At 47.1% G+C, this 20,127-nt stretch overlaps 1 protein-coding gene across 2 annotated transcripts in view; it reads right to left on the reverse strand.

Moving 5' to 3' along the window:
• FAM177A1 (family with sequence similarity 177 member A1) overlaps nucleotides 1-19,800 on the reverse strand; it is a 37,144-nt gene extending 17,344 nt beyond the window's left edge. The window contains exons 1-4 of one of the 2 annotated variants that reach the window (XM_044272182.1): nucleotides 19,574-19,800; nucleotides 14,735-14,911; nucleotides 12,530-12,596; nucleotides 8,631-8,728 (exon numbers count right to left, since the gene is read on the reverse strand). In XM_044272182.1, coding sequence (XP_044128117.1) covers nucleotides 8,631-8,728; nucleotides 12,530-12,596; nucleotides 14,735-14,911; nucleotides 19,574-19,588 — 357 coding nt within the window. In that variant the 5' untranslated portion in view covers nucleotides 19,589-19,800. Of the gene's footprint in view, nucleotides 1-8,630; nucleotides 8,729-12,529; nucleotides 12,606-14,734; nucleotides 14,912-19,573 lie in introns of both variants that reach the window. The other variant, XM_044272181.1, reaches the window with a different exon arrangement.
• Between the last annotated feature and the right edge of the window lie 327 nt (nucleotides 19,801-20,127).

The following is a 20,127-nucleotide window of genomic DNA, read 5'->3' on the forward strand; positions in this document are numbered from 1 at the left end:
ACGGATCCATAGATCGGATCCGCAAAACACATGCGGACGTCTGAATGGAGCCTTACAGGGGGGTGATCAATGACAGGGGGGTGATCAATGACAGGGGGGTGATCACCCATATAGACTCCCGGATCACCCCCCTGTCATTGATCACCCCCCTGTAAGGCTCCATTCAGACGTCCGTATGATTTTTACGGATCCATGGATACATGGATCGGATCCGCAAAACACATGCGGACGTCTCAATGGAGCCTTACAGGGGGGTTATCAATGACAGGGGGTGATCAGGGTGATCACCCCCCTGTCACTGATCACCCCCCCTGTAAGGCTCCATTCAGATGTCCGTATGATTTTTACGGATACATGGATACATGGATCGTATCCGCAAAACACATGCGGACGTCTGAATGGAGCCTTACAGGGGGGTTATCAATGACAGGGGGTGATCAGGGTGATCACCCCCCTGTCACTGATCACCCCCCCTGTAAGGCTCCATTCAGACGTCCGTATGATTTTTACGGATCCATGGATACATGGATCGGATCCGCAAAACACATGCGGACGTCTGAATGGAGCCTTACAGGGGGGTTATCAATGACAGGGGGTGATCAGGGTGATCACCCCCCTGTCACTGATCACCCCCCCTGTAAGGCTCCATTCAGACGTCCGTATGATTTTTACGGATCCATGGATCGGATCCGCAAAACACATGCGGACGTCTGAATGGAGCCTTACAGGGGGGTGATCAATGACAGGGGGTGATCAGGGTGATCACCCCCCTGTCACTGATCACCCCCCCTGTAAGGCTCCATTCAGACGTCCGTATGATTTTTACGGATCCATGGATACATGGATCGGATCCGCAAAACACATGCGGACGTCTGAATGGAGCCTTACAGGGGGGTGATCAATGACAGGCGGGTGATCAATGACAGGGGGTGATCAGGGAGTGTATATGGGTGATCACCCGCCTGTCATTGATCACCCCCCTGTAAGGCTCCATTCAGACAAGCGCATGTGTTTTGCGGATCCGATCCATGTATCCGTAAAAATCATGCGCTTGTCTGAATGGAGCCTTACAGGGGGGTGATCAATGACAGGGGGTGATCAGGGAGTGTATATGGATGATCACCCGCCTGTCATTGATCACCCCCCTGTAAGGCTCCATTCAGACGTCCGCATGTGTTTTGCGGATCCGATCCATGTATCCGTGGATCCGTAAAGATCATACGGACGTCTGAACGGAGCCTGACAGGGGGGTGATCAATGACAGGGGGGTAATCAATGACAGGGGGGTGATCAGGGAGTTTATATGGGGTTAATAAATGACGGGGGGGGGGGGTGTAGTTTAGTGTAGTGTTTGGTGCGACTGTACTGAGCTACCTGTGTCCTCTGGTGGTCGATCCTAACAAAAGGGACCACCAGAGGACCAGGTAGCAGGTATATTAGACGCTGTTATCAAAACAGCGTCTAATATACCTGTTAGGGGTTGAAAAAATCAGATCTCCAGCCTGCCAGCGAGCGATCGCCGCTGGCAGGCTGGAGATCCACTCGCTTACCTTCCGTTCCTGTGAGCGCGCGCGCGCCTGTGTGCGCGCGTTCACAGGAAATCCCGGCCCTCGCGAGATGACGCGTATATGCGTCGTCGTGCGCAGGGCTGCCCCCTTCGGACCGCACATCTGCGTTAGGCAGTCCGGAGGCGGTTAACCACCTCCCGACCGCTGTACGCACCGATGCGTCCGGGAGGTGGTTGTTTAGTTCCTCCTGGACGCATCGGCGCGTCCTCTCGCGAGACGCGAGATTACGTCACAGCCGGCCCGCGCATGCGCATCGCGGGCCGGCATTTCGCAGCAGACTATTTCGTCAGCAGCCTGCCGGCCACGATCATTGGCTGGCAGGCTGCTGATTTTTAAAAAATCCAATCAGCAGCCACATAACCCATCATATTAGTAAATATGATGGGGTTATATGGCTGCTGTGCTCCTCTGCTCCTTCTTTTGGTCGGTTGGTTCCAGCAGAGGAGCAGAGGAGCACATCTACTGTGAGTACCCACCACACCACATTTAGCCCCCAGATCACCCCAATTAACCCTTTGATCACCCCTTTTATCCCCCCCTGTCAATCACTAGTGAAAGGAAAAAAGTGATCAGTGCAAACTGTCACTTTTTTTTTTCACTGTTATTGACCGTTAGGTTTTAGGTATAGTTTAGGTCCCTTGGTTAGGTAGTTAGCGATCAGTTAGCGCCCAGCCCACCGCACCGCAGTCCGTTATTCGCTGATTAGCGTATCGCTAATCAGCATTTGTACTTTTATAGTATCTGAAAGTGATCAAAACTGATCACGGTCAGATCTATAATAGTACTAGTGTCACTTTAGTTCGCCCTCCACCCAAAACGCAGTGTTTGCCCGATCAGGCCTGATCGGTCGCCCACACGTGCGTTCGCCCACACCCGCCCCACCGCAGTGACAAAAAAATTTTTTTTTTTTGATCACTGCACATTCACTTTACACGCACTGCGGCGATAAAAAAATCAGTTTTGATATTTTTTATCAACCGCAGCGGCCTCCGGTACTTCGCTAGCCTCCCATTTGTAAGACAGGCTTGCTTTTTTTTTCTTGGGTAGTCTCAGGGAATACCCCTAAATTTAGTTGCCCACATGTCAAACAGGGGGTATTCCTCTGAAGAGGCCTACAGGCTTCTGACCCAGTCGGATGAGGAGTGGGAACACTCATCTGATGAATCCAGCGGGTCAGAATACGAACCTGTAGAAAGCAGTGGCTCTCTGACCCAAAGTTCGGACGAGGAGGCTGAGGTCCCTGATAGCAGCAGGCGTACCCGGCCCCGTGTCGCTAGACCGCAGGTTGCGCAGGATCCGCTTCAAGAGCAGCAGAGTGGGGCTGGTGCTGTCGGATTACGTGGTGAGGCATACACCAGCAGCCCAGCCCTTCCTGGACCTAGTACCAGCACTGCCGTACAACCTGGTGAAGTAGCGAGCACCAGAAGGGCAGTTGAAGCTGGTACGGTGGCACGTGCAGTAGTGACCCCGTCGCAGCCACCGCAAAGACGTGCCCGTAGAGCCCCTAGAATCCCAGAGGTGCTGGCAAACCCTGATTGGCAGTCCCCAACTTCAGCCGCACCCGTAGTTTTCCCTTTCACCGCCCAGTCTGGAGTTCGGGTTGAGACGGCTCAGATCGGTTCGGCCCTGGGATTTTTTGAGCTGTTCTTGACTGCGGAGCTTTTAGACTTAGTCGTGGCAGAGACAAACCGGTATGCCACACAATTTATCACCGCTAACCCGGAAAGCTTTTATGCCCAGCCTTTCCGGTGGAAACCAGTCCAAGTTTCCGAATTTAAAACTTTTCTGGGCCTCCTCCTCAACATGGGCCTGACAAAAAAACATGAATTGCGGTCATATTGGTCCACGAACCCAATTCATCACATGCCCATGTTCTCTGCTGCTATGTCCAGGACACGATTTGAGGTCATCCTGCGTTTCCTGCACTTTAGCGACAACACCGCCTCCCGTCCCAGGGGCCACCCTGCTTTTGACCGGCTCCACAAAATTCGGCCCCTCATAGACCATTTCAACCAGAAATTTGCAGATATTTATACCCCTGAGCAAAACATCTGCATAGACGAGTCCCTAATACATTTTACCGGGCGCCTTGGCTTCAAGCAATACATCCCAAGCAAGCGCGCCCGGTATGGGGTCAAATTGTATAAGCTCTGTGAAAGGGCCACAGGCTATACCCACAAATTTCGGGTCTATGAGGGAAAAGATCAGACCCTGGAGCCGGTCGGTTGCCCTGACTACCTGGGGAGCAGTGGGAAGACAGTTTGGGACTTGGTGTCACCCTTATTCGGCAAGGGGTACCATCTTTATGTGGACAATTTTTACACAAGTGTGGCCCTCTTTAGGCATTTGTTTCTAGAACGGATTGGCGCCTGTGGTACCGCGCGAACTAGTCGCGCGGGCTTCCCCCAACGGCTCGTTACCACCCGTCTTGCAAGGGGGCATAGGGCCGCACTGTGTAACGAAGAACTGCTCGCGGTGAAATGGAGAGACAAGCGTGACGTTTACATGCTCTCCTCCATTCAGGCAGACACGACAATCCAAATTGAGCGAGCAACCCGTGTCATTGAAAAGCCCCTCTCAGTCCACGACTATAACCTCCACATGGGAGGGGTCGACTTCAATGACCAGATGTTGGCTCCGTATTTAGTTTCCCGACGCACCAGACGCTGGTATAAGAAGGTGTCTGTATATTTAATTCAATTGGCTCTGTACAATAGTTTTGTTCTCTACAGTAAGGCTGGGAGAACTGGATCCTTCCTCAAATTTCAGAAAGAGATCATCGCGAACCTCCTGTATCCAGGAGGTTCCGTGGCCCCATCCACCAGTGTAGTTAGCCGTCTACACGAGCGACACTTCCCCAGTGTCGTTGCTGGTACCTCAAACCGACCGCCACCCCGAAAAAAATGTCGTGTCTGTAGCAGGAGTGGAATAAGGCGTGACACCCGTTATTTCTGTCCTGACTGTCCCGACCACCCTGCCCTATGCTTAGGGGAGTGTTTCCGAAAGTACCACACACAGGTACACCTAGCATAGGGATCACATCTCACCAGGATAGGCACACAGGGCTATTAGGGCCCATTCACTCACAGCTGCTGCAAACGTCTCCTTTCACATGGGACAAAGTGCATAACGCACTTCGCCACATCTTTGGGCGATTTGCGCTTTGCACATTGACCCATGGGGAAGGAGAGGTTTGTTCTATAAAGGTAAAAAAAAAAAAAAAAAAAAAAAAAACAGGTAAGCAAACAGGTTAATGTTTAGTTCCAAAAGTTAAAGTTACATGTTCTGTTCCAAAGTTAATAAAATTATTGCGTTGTGGCCTGGTTTTTTCTTTTTTTTTTTTTTTGTCTTTTTACCTTCCAGGTGGACCAACCGATCTACCAGCTGCAGCACCGATGTGCATTCTGACAGAAGCATTGCGCTGCTGTCAGATTACACGCAAGTCGGTGTATGCGGCGCTGCAAGACGGGATTTTCTCCTCTGCAGTGACAGATACATTTGCCGAGGCATACGAGCTGAGGAGGAGGCGGCGTTCCTATGCTTTGGCAAGCATTTTGTATATATATATATAAAAAAAAAAAATCCCGGCAATGATTTATTCATCCACATCGATTGATGCGAATGGAGAAATCTGGTTTGCCAGGGCATACGAGCTAAGTGGGTATGGATGTAGGGCGGAGCTCCTATGTCCTGGCAGACGCCTTTCCCCTCCATTTTTTTTTTTTGGCAGAGATTTTTTCATCCACATTGATCGATGCGAATGAAGAAATCTGTGCCGTTCATTTTTTTCTTTCAGCCCAGAAGCTGAACGGAAAAAAAAATCTCATTACCTGTATGCTCAATATAAGGAGAATAGCAGAAACTCCTAATGCTGGCCATACATGTAATGATTGCGGAGACCCTCAAATGCCAGGGCAGTACAAACACCCTACAACTGACCCCATTTTGGAAAGAAGACACCCCAAGGTATTTGCTGAGGGGCATATTGAGTCCATGAAAGATTGAAATTTTTGTCCTAAGTTAGCGGAAAGTGAGACTTTGTGAGAAAAAACAAAAAAAAATCAATTTCCGCTAACTTATGCGAAAAAAAAAAAATTCTATGAACTTGCCAGGCCCCTCATTGGATACCTTGGGGTGTCTTCTTTCCAAAGTGGGGTCACATGTGGGGTATTTATACTGCCCTGGCTTTTTAGGGGCCCTAAAGCGTGAGAAGAAGTCTGGGATCCAAATGTCTAAAAATGCCCTCCTAAAAGGAATTTGGGCCCCTTTGCGCATCTAGGCAGCAAAAAAGTGTGACACATCTGGTATCGCCGTACTCAGGAGAAGTTGGGGAATGTGTTTTGGGGTGTCATTTTACATATACCCATGCTGGGTGAGAGAAATATCTTGGCAAAAGACAACTTTTCCCATTTTTTTATACAAAGTTGGCATTTGACCAAGATATTTTTCTCACCCAGCATGGGTTTATGTAAAATGACACCCCAAAACACATTCCCCAACTTCTCCTGAGTACGGCGATACCACATGTGTGACACTTTTTTGCTGCCAAGGTGGGCAAAGGGGCGCATATTCCAAAGTGCACCTTTCGGATTTCACCGGTCATTTTTTACACATTTTGATTGCAAAGTTCTTCTCACACATTTGGGCCCCTAAATTGCCAGGGCAGTATAACTACGCCACAAGTGACCCCATTTTGGAAAGAAGACACCCCAAGGTATTCTGTGAGGGGCATGGCGAGTTCCTAGAATTTTTTATTTTTTGTCGCAAGTTAGTGGAAAATGAGACTTTGTAAGAAAAAAATAAAATAAAAAAATCATCATCATTTTCCGCTAACTTGTGACAAAAAATAAAAAGTTCTATGAACTCACTATGCCCATCAGAGAATACCTTAGGGTGTCTACTTTCCGAAATGGGGTCATTTGTGGGGGTTTTCTACTGTTTGGGCATTGTAGAACCTCAGGAAACATGACCGGTGCTCAGAAAGTCAGAGCTGTTTCAAAAAGCGGAAATTCACATTTTTGTACCATAGTTTGTAAATGCTATAACTTTTACCCAAACCATTTTTTTTTTTTGCCCAAACATTTTTTTTTTTATCAAAGACATGTAGAACTATAAATTTAGCGAAAAATTTATATATGGATGTCGTTTTTTTTGCAAAATTTCACAGCTGAAAGTGAAAAATGTCATTTTTTTGCAAAAAAATCGTTATATTTTGATTAATAACAAAAAAAGTAAAAATGTCAGCAGCAATAAAATACCACCAAATTAAAGCTCTATTAGTGAGAAGAAAAGGAGGTAAAATTCATTTGGGTGGTAAGTTGCATGACCGAGCGATAAACGGTGAAAGGAGTGTAGTGCCGAAGTGTAAAAAGTGGCCTGGTCATGAAGGGGGTTTCACCTAGCGGGGCTGAAGTGGTTAAACTAATGACCCCACCCAGTGCACCTGATGAGAGGCGGATCCAGCACGGCACCAAAACAACACTAAACTCGGGCTGCTATCCTGGCCGACCTCCGCACATCGTCAGAGTGGGGCATGACAATTAGGCTTTAGAGTGAGGAGGCGTGTCTCTCAGTAATCCAATCTGATTGGCTGGCAGGAAACTGCTGGCTACAGCAAGTTTGTATGTGACCTGAGGGAATGTTGTTTTGGCCTCAGAACTGGCAGAGGAGCCTCATAATGTACAATTCAAAACAGCCTTAACTAAGGGGAAAACTCAAGGAAAACAGTGGTAAGTGAAGAAACTAAACATTGCCAGAGTCCAGAGTCCCACGGAGGTGAATTTGAAACAGGATGTGGGCGGAGGCAAAAAAGGCGCCAAGATTCGCCCCAGGATACAGCTGAAGGAGGGGGAGCGGGGAGAACTTCATGCTCTGCCCCCAAAATGGAGACATCCCTGCTAAAGAAACCTCCGCCTGCGGGATAACCAAGCTGTCGCTAGGGGTAGGAAAACTATAAATTATGATGTAGATTTGGTGATATACAATTCTGAAAAGATAGATGTATTGATTTTATATGTAGCTATGAGATGCATGTCCTTTTTGTATTGTAAAATATAAAAAAAAAAAAAAAAAAAAAACAAGGCTGTCGCTAAACCCCGGCTAAACGGAGATGCCGGTCGGGAGAGAAGAACCTGCAGGGAGCATGGAGGGGACAAGGCCTCTGTGGGGGAATTGCTCAAGGTAACCTGAGAAGGGGAGGGAGAAAGGAGGAGGGGTGCACTCTGGGGGCCAGAAATACTCACGCGTCCGGCATCTTCTGCCCCCCTGGCTCCAGCCGGATCACCACCTTCGGTGTGCTGCCCCTTGGGGAGGGCTGCTGCACCGGAACAGAGGGGACTTGTAGTGGGTGGCCGTGGTGATCTGAAGGCTGGTGGGATGCAGAGGCTTTAGGAACCTCTGGTCCTCCTTGACTTCTGGAGACTAGGAAGGAGCAGCGGGCTTGAGGACCCCCTGGTCTCCCATCTCCTGGGTGGGAGTGCAGGCAGCTAGGACTGCCTGAAATCCCACTAGAAGAAAAAAAAAATAACAAAATAACAAAAATGGAAGAAAATTAGCAGCCTCCTACAGACACCAACTGATTTAGCTTAGTCCCTGTAGGAAGGGTATAAATAAAGGGAGCAGCTCACACTTTTGTGCTTAGTGTCGCCTCCTAGTGGCAACAGCTATACCCATGTTCAAGCCTGTGTCCCCCAATGATATGGATGAGAAATTCAGCCTTTCACCTTTACTGAACGAGCAGCTCATCTTGCGTGTAAATGCTCCTTAAGTGTCTGATCGGCTGGGGGTCGGATCGTTGGGGCCCCCGCGATTCTTGAGAACGAGCGCCAGTGCTTCCCAGTTTGAATGTTACGCACATGCGCTGCCGCTCCAAAGCTGTTTGTAACCAGGAAGACTGTCAGGATTCATGCAGCCTTGTAGATACCCTGCTTGAGAGCAATATGTTTTGCTCACATGTTCCCTAGGTACATAACATAGCGCTCATTCTCATCTAAGCCTTTGTTACTGGTTATGCCGTAACATGAGAGATGCACTCATATTCTGTTACTAGGTCTGAGCACTTACCTCTTTCTGCATTCTGTAATATTCATCAATCGCATACTGGTACTTGGGTGTACTAACCCCCAGAACTGATGCTATTTTTTCTCCTAGAAAGTCACAAACTGAAAGAATAGAATAAAGCACATGTAATCATCAGAGCAAAAAGACTCCCCAACTTCTTCTCACCTCCCCAGCATGAATGCAGACAAATGGCTGTGGCAGCAGCAAGACCTCCATCCTGAGCTTCTACTGAAGCAAGCTTAGATCACTACAGAACCATACAGAGGTATCTCCAAAATGTTACTGTTATGCAAAGCTTTACAGTTTGTAATATATTGTTAGACTCTCTTTAAAAGGGCATCTGTCAGCAGTTTTGTACCTAGGACACCGGCTGACCTGTTACATGTGCACTTAGCAGCTGAAGGCATCTGTGTTGGTCCCATGTTCATATGTGCCCACATTGCTGAGAAAAACTATGTTTTAATATATGCAAATGAGCTTCGAGGAGCAACAGGGGTGTTCCCTTTACTCCTAGAAGCTCAGCTCTCTCTGCAACTGCCATGCCCTCTCCACTTTGATTGACAGGACCAGGCTGTATCAGGGTACATTCACATATCCACAAGTGTTTTGCGGACCGCACATGGCCGGCACTATAATCGAAATGCCTTTTTTTGTCCGTGGCTGCGGACAAGAATAAGGCATGTTCTGTTTTTTTGCGGGGCCGCGAAATGAAAGTGTGGATGCGGACAGCACACAGTGTGCTGTCCGCATCTTGCGGCCCCAATGAAAATCAATGGGTCTGCACCTGTTCTGCAAAACTGCGGAATGGATGTGGACCCTTTATGCGTACATGTGAATGTACCCTAAATGTGATCATGCCTAGCCCTGACGTCTCTTAGCAGTACGGGCACAAATGAACATGGGACCAACAGAGATGCCTTTAGCTGCCAAGCGCAATGTAACAGGTCAGCCAGTTTTATAGGTACAAATCTGCTGACAGACGCCCTTTAAAGGGGTTGTCCGTCTCCCTTCTCTCTTCCTGTTCACCGCTGCTTTGCCATAGACAGCAGCGGTGAACAGAAATACAGAATGTAAATGGCACATGCGCACAGCACGCGCCGTCTCCTCATACAGCTGATCGGTGAGGGTGCCGAGTGTCGGACCCCCACCGATCTGATACTGATGACTTATCCTGAGGCTAGGTCATCAATAGTAAAAGCCCGGAGAACCCCTTTAACAATTTTTTCATGAGAACTAGTTGCTAAAGCCATCTGGTAATGCTGCCATCTGTAACGCAGGAAGCAGGATTGCTACAGTAGGCGATAGAAAGGGATGACCCATCTGCTGATTTGAGTCATTCTAGTGCAATATTATCACAGACATATAGTGCACGGCTAAAAGTAAAGTGAGGTGCGGCTACCATTGAACAGTGCGTGTACACTATATAACAGAAACTCCAGAGTTAATGGATGATTGAGTTGCCATGCACTCTGAACAGGTAGAAATGCAGGAAACAATTAAGGATCAAACAATGGGCTCCTGCTGGCATTTCTCTGTAAGGTGTGTCCAGGACACCCGTGAGCTCCACACATGCAACCGAGACATGAGAAGTAAAGGGAACATTTAGGGTACGGCCACAAATATTGCAAATGCTTGGATTTTTTTTTTGCTGCAGATTTGTGAAGTGGATGAGATTTTCACTAATCTCGCCCGCACATAACGTGACATGCCATGCAGACGTTAAATCCACAGAATGTCAATATATGTGGCGGATATCAGCCACAGATCTCACCCTTTACAATGCAGGGTGAAATCTGTAGCAATTTGACAGCATATCCACAATCATCCATTTGGGGTGGATGGTGCTGCTGAATACCAGCAGATACACCGCAGAATAGCAGACTCGCCATGTGCGGCCGTACCCTTGAAGAGAATTCCGGGAATAGGACACCTTAGAAGGTTTGATTGGTGGAGGACCCCACCTGGATCAAACACTGGTGGGCCTATTATAAAAATGAAGGGGGTTGAATAAATTGGACTGAGCTGTTTTACAAACTACAAGCAAATATACAGAGAAGCCGCTGTACCCGTGTAAGCAGTGAAGGCTCTGGGGGATATGGGGCCATATGGCAGCACACAGAGTCTGAACTCCATACAGGTTCCATGAACACAGAACCATCCTCAGCCATAAATGTACTGGTTCTAGTATGAAGTGGTGAATGACAATGAATATGTGAGACTGAGGACTTCATTCCAGGACAGTCTCACTGGCGAATGCAGGAAATGAATGATTTAAAGTGGTGACATATGCCATTATGACTGCCATTGTCATTTCACTAGGGGCTTTTGGTTACTAGGTGTAAAGACTAAACAAACTGTTCAGCTAAATGTAACAATTCGATGTAACCACTGCTCAAAGTTACAGATTAAAGGGAACCTGTCACTAGGATTTTGTGCATAGAGCTGGGGACATGGGCTGCTAGATGGCCGCTAGCACATCCGCAATACCCAGTCCCCATAGCTCTGTGTGCTTTTATTGTCTAAAAAAACTGTTTTGATCCATATGCAAATTAACCCGATATGAGTCCTGTTTCCGGAGAGGAGTCAAATTTTCTGAGCCCAGCACCGCCCCGCGTCCTCCGAATCTCCTCCTTTCTGGCCGACGTCACAGAGCTGGAGCGCCAAAATCTCGCGATGCGCGAGCTAGCGCATGCGTAGTTCGTTCCCTGTGCTGATGCCAGCACAGGGAATGAACATGATGCCGACACTGCGCATGCGCTAGCTCGCGTATCGCGAGATTTCGGCGCTCCAGCTCTGTGACGTCAGCCAGAAAGGAGGAGATTCGGAGGACGCGGGGTGGTGCTGCGCTCAAAAAATTTGACTCATCTCTGGACACAGGACTCATATCAGGTTCATTTGCATATGGATCAAAAAGTTTTTTTTAGACAATAAAAGCACAGAGAGCTATGGGGACTGGGTATTGCGGATGTGCTAGCGGCCATCTAGCAGCCCATGTCCCCAGCTCTATGCACAAAATCCTAGTGACAGGTTCCCTTTAAAGGGAGTCTGTCACCTCCATATGGCCATATACAGTGCATACATTGTTCTATAGCACACCTATACCTGGATGTAATGGTATCTTTGTCTTTTTCTTTGTTTTTCCAGATTCTGCAAGTGTAAAGTTTAATTCATATGCAAATGAGTACTCGCAAGTGCCCAGGGGCGGCGTTCACTGTGTTGGAGCCCAGGCTGCTGTGCCTTTTCTCATTATTTCCCCTCCCCAGCCTCTGCCTATGTCCAATCTCCTATTCCCTTGCGTTATCCTTCGGTCCGACCGAGATCCCGCACCTTGCCGGGCCGGAGCATGTGCACTGCGATGCCCATTGTGGGCACGGCATCGCTTTAACTACTGCGCATGCGAAGGATGATGCAAGGGAATAGGAGGGAGGGCCTAGGCTGGGTTGGGGAAACCATGAAAGAAGGCAGAGCAGCCTGGGCACCTACACAGTGAACGCCGCCCCTGGGCACTTCCGAGTGTTCATTTGCATATAAATTAAACTTTTCTTTTTCCCGCTTCTGCAAGTGTAAAGAAAATAACAAAGGTACCATTACATTCATGTATAGATGTGCTACAGGGCAATGTAAGCGCTGTATATGGCCATATGGTGACAGGCTCCCTTTAAGTTTGAAGATGAGTGAATTTTTTTGTAATTCAGTGACAACTGGTGAATAGAAATAAAAGAGAGAGCGTCTGGCTATTGAAACGCGTCGCTCTGTTAGCCATGCATTTATTTCTCTTTGTGTGCACTGAGCTTGTATTGTTTTATGTCTGTTTCAATAAAACAGTTGTTGCAGCAGCAGTGCTCTTTTGTATCTCCTTTTTAGTCCTCGCTGTCGCAGTAACTGGTGAATAGACGACATACCTGAAAGTGTGGAGGTTGCAACTCTCAGCATGTAGAACCAGAGATACGGTCCCCATGTTAACTTTGTCTGTAAGAACCATATACACAAATGAAAATGTTATTTGTCAGGCCCATCTCAATTCTAGTCGGTAAGTGAACTGGAGCAATAAAAAAAGAATAATTAGTTACCTTACATTGGTTGAACCTTACTTTAAAGGGAATCTGTCGCCCCAATATTGGATCATTATCTACAGTAATGAGATAAAGAATCCAGATCTCTATTTTTATTCTCTCACTGCACCCCCCCCCCCCATACCCCCGCTGTCAGTGCTGCATTAAAATACATTGTCAGGACTGCTGCGCATGCGCACATGAGTCCTCTCCATTATGTTAGTACAGCACAGCAGTCCAGACTGTATATTTCAGTGCAGCTTTGAGAGCTGACAGCAGGAAGCTGGGGATGGTGATCTGGAGTCTTCATCTGAAGAACTATTCATGTATTACTGTCGCTAATAGTCCAAACTCGGGGTGACAGATTCCTTTTAAAGGTGTTGTCCAGGATTAGAAACTCATGGCTGCTCTAATCTAAAAAGACCCCAACACCTGTCCATGGATTGTGCCCGTTAGTGCAGCTCAGCTACACTGAAGTGAATGGGGATGAGTCGTGATACCACTGACAACCTGTGGTCAGGTGTGGTGCTGATTTTGGAAGAAAGCAGCCATCTTTTTCTAATCCTGGGTAACCCCTTTAAAGGGAGTCTGTAACCACCTTTATATGTGTAAATGTTAGTTACCTTTTAAGATCTGCAGCCCTGGATTCTCAATATAGTTGTGATATTCGGGAGCTGTGTCAGTAGCTCTGCCCTCCTGCCAATGACTGAAACCGCTGTCTCTATGCACAATAATAGGGAGAACAATGCCAATCACTTGCAGGAGGGCCAGGGTGAGTGGAGCTATCCCCATAGCTCAGGGATATCAGGACGGCTTCCTCGTAGCGGGATTCCAGTGCTGCCACTCTTTCAAAGTGAATTTTTTTTAAACGACTTTATATACCGGTACACATATAAGAGGGGCAGCACTGGAACCAGTGTATGTGTCACTGCCTTACACTGCCCTAAGAGAGGGCAGCACAAAAGTACTCACAATCCCTTTAAAGAAGTTTTACTATGAAAGCCATTTATGACATATCCATTACAATCATATATTTAAAGGGGTCATCCAAGACATTTAAGAGTACGTCCACAAGGGGAGTATATACGCAGTGGGTGGAAAATTTGCAGCATTTACTGTAGTAAGTTATAATGTGGATTTCTGTGACGGGTTCCAGCCTTTGCAAATTCATAGAAAATCCACATGTAACATGCAGACTTTGCAACAAATTAGTTGCGACAAAATCTGCCATGGATTCTCCACAACAAAATACGTCACATCCTAAAGCACTGGCTGAACACAGGGGAAGTGATCAAATAAGTACTACTCACCTAGTAAATCCCATGGCAGTCTCCGTCACTGTTCTGCAGTGATGACATCCTGACAGAGCGCACGTGACCGCTGCTGCCAATCACTGTCCTCAGTGGTGATGGCAGCACGGTGGGCACAGGACCACTGAGGACAGCGATTTGCTGCAGCGATCATGTACACACTGTTGGACCATCACCACAGTACAACAGCAAAGACCAGTAGGACTGTTGAAGCAGTGAGGGATTTACCAGGTAAGTAATGCTTATCCTCTGCCTTCAGCTAAGTGTTTTGAATGCCCCTTTAATAATATATATGATCAGTGGGTTCCAAGGTGCCCTGGTCCTGGAGAAGATGCTGTGCGTGCAAGGTCAGTCAGGAGTCTTTGAAAGATCTAGGGCAGGGATCAGCAACCTTTGGAACACCAGCTGCTGTGAAACTACAACTCCTGACATGCTCACTTACTTGGCAGTTCTTGTAACTCTATAGATGTGACAGGAGGATTCTGGGAGTTGTAGTTTCAGAACAGCTGGAGGTTGCCGATCCCTGATCTAGGGTTTCCATATGTTCTTATGGCTGGTGGCAATCTGAGCACTCAGACCTTCAACAATCTACACATTTATCTATATACATACATACGTCAATAATCTTGCATTACTTGACTCTCCTGGAATGACAGCATTTGCAGGGTCTGCTTATACTGTACAGCCAGATGCAGGTCTATATGCCATAATAGGCACATGGATCTGATGTCACTTAGCCACTTACTGGGTCCACCGTTGGTAAGAGATCTCTCTTCTCTTGCAGCTCTTCTTCCTCGTCTGTACTATACTCCTCCATGGTTTCACCGCTGGCAAAGTGGATAATTCTTCGAGGAATTTTTTTCTTCTTCCGCACATCTCCGAGCTCTACACTTTCAAACTCACGGTCGCCTTTAACTACAACCTGCGTCAACAATAAGAAGAATGAATATGTCACTTATTATGTCATTACTATAAGACACGAGCACATCACACTAAAATACTGTCATAGCCCCCTTATCATATAGAAGATGTCATTTTCAAGTTCAAGGGAGCCTGTCAGCAGGAAATTCACGCTTACACCAGGCACAATGCCCTGTTAGGGTTAGCTTCAGTTGAATGTAAAGATTCTGGACAAAGGGTACTTTTGTACCATACACAAATGCACAATTAAATGCCGGGCCCAAGCCACTAGGTGCACCCTTGTCTCTCCAGCTTTCTCTGCCAGCCCCTTCCTCTCCTTCTTGATTGGAAGCGCCAGGTTCCACTATAGTCATCTCACTTGAAGGAGAGGGAGGATCTAGCAGAGAAATCAGGCAGAGGTGCAAGGGTGCACAAAGTGGCTTGAGCCCGCCCTCGGTGCACTTCACTGCTCATTCACATATAGATTAAAAATACTTTATCTACAGTATGAAGCAGCAGATCGCTAAGTGAAAGGTATCATCACATTCAGCTGAGTGAGCCCTACAAGGCATTGTGCCTGGTTTAACTAAAATCTCCACTGACAGACTGCCTTTAAAGTGTACACTATTTCTGGCCATTATATCACTTGTATCTGGCATTTTTAGCAGTTTTCCTCTGTACATTCTGAATATCTAGTTTGCATATCTCTCAGTCATGGTGGATGGAGACTATATGTCATCCACTACAAACAGAAAGTAGAGGAGAAGCTGCTTCCTAACCTTCTCTTAGTCACTCAGAAGAAGCCCCAGGATCACGGAGGACATTACAGAGAAGTACTGACCTGTATTGGTTGGTAATTTCGCACTTGTGCTGAGATATAAATCTCCTATGCAGTCTTTATAGTGTCTCTCTAAACCCCATCTCACTCATTCTCCTGCTCACCCCCATCCCTCCCTTTTCCATAGACTTGTATTGCCATGTGCCTCCTGCTCTGTCTCCAGATGGAATTCAAAGATTTTTCAAACTGAAAAGTAATTACATAACATAGGAGCTAGACATTTTCACCAATAAAGCATATTCCATAGTTTCTTGTGGTAGCTTGTACTACCGATTTATAAAAAAAAGTTGGGTGAAAGCACAATGACTCTTTAAAGTAATATGCCATAAATGTCTAAGGGGTGGGGGGTCTAGAGAAGGGGGATCTCGTGGTAAAGGTGCCTTCGCATGCAGCAGCAATTGTTGCCGAAATTTCTGCAACTGAAAACCAGTTCCCTTCATCTGGCAGGCGCTTGCAGAAACCCATGTACTTGCTTCCATAACAACTTAATTCAAATGTAAGGATCCGATTTTCGGATTTAGAAACTTTAACAAATTTCATTTAAGTCTATGAGCGTGAAAAAAAAGAAAAAAGAAAAAAGAAAAGCTAAGCCAGTCATATATGTCAATGGTTGGAACACCCCTTTAACATTTTGGGGAACAGGAAAGGAAACTCCCTCACACAAATATGCTCCATGCCATACTGGATTTGGCGGCTAAGGGACAATGAGTTGACATGGGCATCTTTCCTGGCGATATAAGGTGTTCACCAGGGGATAAACACAAACTTTGTTTTGGGCCGCATCCGGACGCGGACCCATTCACTTCAATGGGGCCGCAAAAGATGCTGACAGCACTCTGTGTGCTGTCCGCATCCGATGCTCCGTTCCGTGGCCCTGCAAAACAAAACAAAAATATTTGAACATGTCCTATTCTTGTCCGTTTGTACACAAACATAGAAGAGGATTCTTTACGGTAAGAGCAGTGAGACTATGGAACTCTCTGCCTGAGGAGGTGGTGATGGTGAGTACAATAAAGGAATTCAAGAGGGGCCTGGATGTATTTCTGGAGCGTAATAATATTACAGGCTATAGCTACTAGAGAGGGGTCGTTAGAAGAAAAACTGCTACAAGAGGACAGTTTTAAATTAGAGGGGCAAAGGTTTAAAAGTAATATCAGGAAGTATTACTTTACTGAGAGAGTAGTGGATGCATGGAATAGCCTTCCTGCAGAAGTGGTAGCTGCAAATACAGTGGAGGAGTTTAAAGGGCTTCTGTCACCCCACTAAACGCATTTATATATTTTTTGTCTACTTATAATCCCTATCCTGCCATATTGCCATACATTATGTTATTAATAATTTTCGTTCAGTAGATTTAGCCAAAAACATACTTTTATTATATGCTAATTACCTTTCTACCAGCAAGTAGGGCGTCTACTTGCTGGTAGCACCCGCAGAAAACCGCCCCCTCCTCTTGTTGATTGACAGGGCCAGCCGCGATCTCCTCCTCCGGCCGGCCCTGTCAGCTTTTCAAAAATCGCGCGCCTGTGTTGATTCGGCGCAGGCGCTCTGAGATAAGTAGTGACCCGTCCAGCGTTCACGACTGGTCACATATTCAGGAGGACAGCAGCCCTGCATATGTCATTAGACCTGTCTAACACTATTAACAGGCTGCCTTTCAAGTTAGACATAGATCATACCAGTCCTGATTGTGCTGACATGAATTGTCTGGATTCACCAGCAGTCTGCACATTCAGGTCATCAACAGTGTAGCCATCGCCTCTGTTTAAGGGTCAGCTGCCCTATGAGCATGTTCTGGTAGTGTAGAGGGTGGATGCTATAAATCCCCCCTCACAAATAAGGGGCAGCAGTTTGCATCAATTGCTGCCTTTTTGCTGTTAACCAGTTTTTGTTGGTAACAGTATTCCGAGACGTGATTATGCACCCAGTCAGTAACAAATAGTGGCTGGGTTCGTTTACTGGCATCCTACTGGCACTAGTAGCAAGTCTTGATTGTGCTGATATGAACTGTCTGGTAATTACCAGCAGCTCGCACACTCAGTTCACCAACAGTGCAGCCATTGCCATTATCTAAGGGTCAGTTGCCCCAGAGCACGTCTAACTGTGTAGAGGGTGGATGCTACAAATCCCCCCACACAAATAAAGGGCAACAATCTGCGTGATTTGTTGCCTTTTGTTGCTAACCAACTTGTTTTGGTAATAGCATTCAGAGACGTGGTAATGCACTCAGTCAACAAATAATAGTGGCTGGGGTCGTTTCACTGGCATTTCATTGGCACCAGCAGCAGCTCACACCTTCTAGTCTAGGGCACATATGATAAGTGCCTTGTGTGCTGGCAAATAGTAGACTGTCAAACAGCCCATTAATGTATATGGTGGGATGATGACATCAGTCTCCCACCATTGACACTTGCTAACATCAATCAAGTCTAGCCGGCACTTACTAACATCACACCTTGTGGGCATGCGGCAGCTTTTCTGCTGTTCTCACTTTCGCTGGAGTGAGTGATTTTATATATATCGCCTCCAATTGATGACATATACCATCTCTCACAGTGGACCACAAACTGTGTTTTTAATACCCCAGCAGGTTATTTTGTGTGTTGTCTGTGTCCTTTCAGATGTGAATCACAATTATCAGTGACACCTTTTAATGAATTGTCTAATAAAAGTGAAGTATTAATTTAACTTAGGCCAAGATAGGTTTCTATTGCCTGGACAGGCATTTGTAAATATGCGCTCTGAGATAAGGAGACTCGCCTCCTTAGCACTCCCTCAGTGCGCCTGCGCCGATGACGTCTCCTCTTTCGGTGATGTCATCGGCGCAGGCGCACTGAGGGAGTGCTGAGGAGACGAGCCTCCTTATCTCAGAGCGCCTGCGCCGAATCAACACAGGAGCGCGATTTTTGAAAAAGCTGACAGGGCCGGCCGGAGGAGGAGATCGCAGCTGGCCCTGTCAATCAACACAAGGAGGGGGCGGTTTTCTGCGGCTGCTACCAGCAAGTAAACGCCCTACTTGCTGGTAGAAAGGCAATTAGCAAAAAATGCGTTTAGTGGGGTGACAGAATCCCTTTAAGCATGCATGGGATAGGCATAAGGCCATCCTTCATATAAGATAGGGCCAGGGGCTATTCATAGTATTCAGTATATTGGGCAGACTAGATGGGCCAAATGGTTCTCTTATCTGCCGACACATTCTATGTTTCTATGATCCAGGAAGTTATTCTGATTGGAGTCGGGTAGGAATTTTTTTCCCCCTAAGATAAGGAAAATTGGCTTCTACCTCACAGTTTTTTTTTCCTTCCTCTGGATCAACTTGCAGGATAACAGGCTGAACTGGATGGACAGATGTCTATGTTACTATGATCTCCTGCTGCTCCTGGTCTTACACTTCCCGGATCCCCCGCCAGTCTCTACATTCTAGCACCGGTCAATATGGACATGTGACGGCAGCAGTAACCCGCTGGATCCAACATATGCCGGACGCTGCCAGTGCCCAAAGGATCCCATTCACAATAATGTGGTCCGCCAGGTTTCAGGCAAGGGCAAACTACCGCTGCATGCTCGTATTTACTCTTACAGAGAGGGGGCTAGTGCAAGGTGGCTGGAATCCAATGGTCCAATCCTTTTAGGTGGCTGGGGCACTGATCGGCACCACCTACTGAACAGTAATGTAGCAGAGCTGAGGTTGCTGTCTGCGGTAACGCTGAGACATATACACCAGGTACACTGTGCAATCACGGCATAGTATAATAACGGCTGGCACCTGAATACAGTAAACGGGTGTCTGCCAAGTCAGGGACACGTGAGGTGTCAAAAACATAAACTTATTATAAAACTATTTACCTCTCCAGTCGCCATAGTATTAGATGTCAGGTGAAGTGAACGCTCCCTTCCCCAGACTGCCGGGCAACAACACAGAGCTGAAAGCTAGCGTCTCCTCCCTGCTGTGCGCTCCACGCCTTGGTCTGACACTTCCCTGCGTTCCATGCCTCACTCTGTCAACGTAGTCACTTCCCTGCGTTCCATGCCTCAGTCTGCCAGTGGAGTTTCTTCCTTCGCTCCGCCCAGCCCACAGTACAGTGGTTTCCCAATTCACAAAAGCGGCACTTCTTTGAAAAAGTGAATCAATAGATTAGTCACAGCACAGGCGGCAACCAACAAGTGACATTTTGCGCTGGAGGGTCAGTCAGTGTGACTGAGCGAGAGGACGTTCTGCAGCTGCGCTATAACAGAGCTGACTATACGCACGAATAGACACTAGAGGTCGCTGGAGGGTCGGGTGATGTCACTGCTGATCAGCCGGAGATAGAGACCTATTCCCATTAGTAGACGCTAGATGGCGCCGGAGAGAGCGGTGACGTCACAGCTGCTCCAGCCTCTACTAGCTGATAGCACAG

The sequence above is a fragment of the Bufo gargarizans genome, chromosome 11, assembly GCF_014858855.1.
Source record: "Bufo gargarizans isolate SCDJY-AF-19 chromosome 11, ASM1485885v1, whole genome shotgun sequence".
Lineage (NCBI taxonomy): Eukaryota > Metazoa > Chordata > Amphibia > Anura > Bufonidae > Bufo > Bufo gargarizans.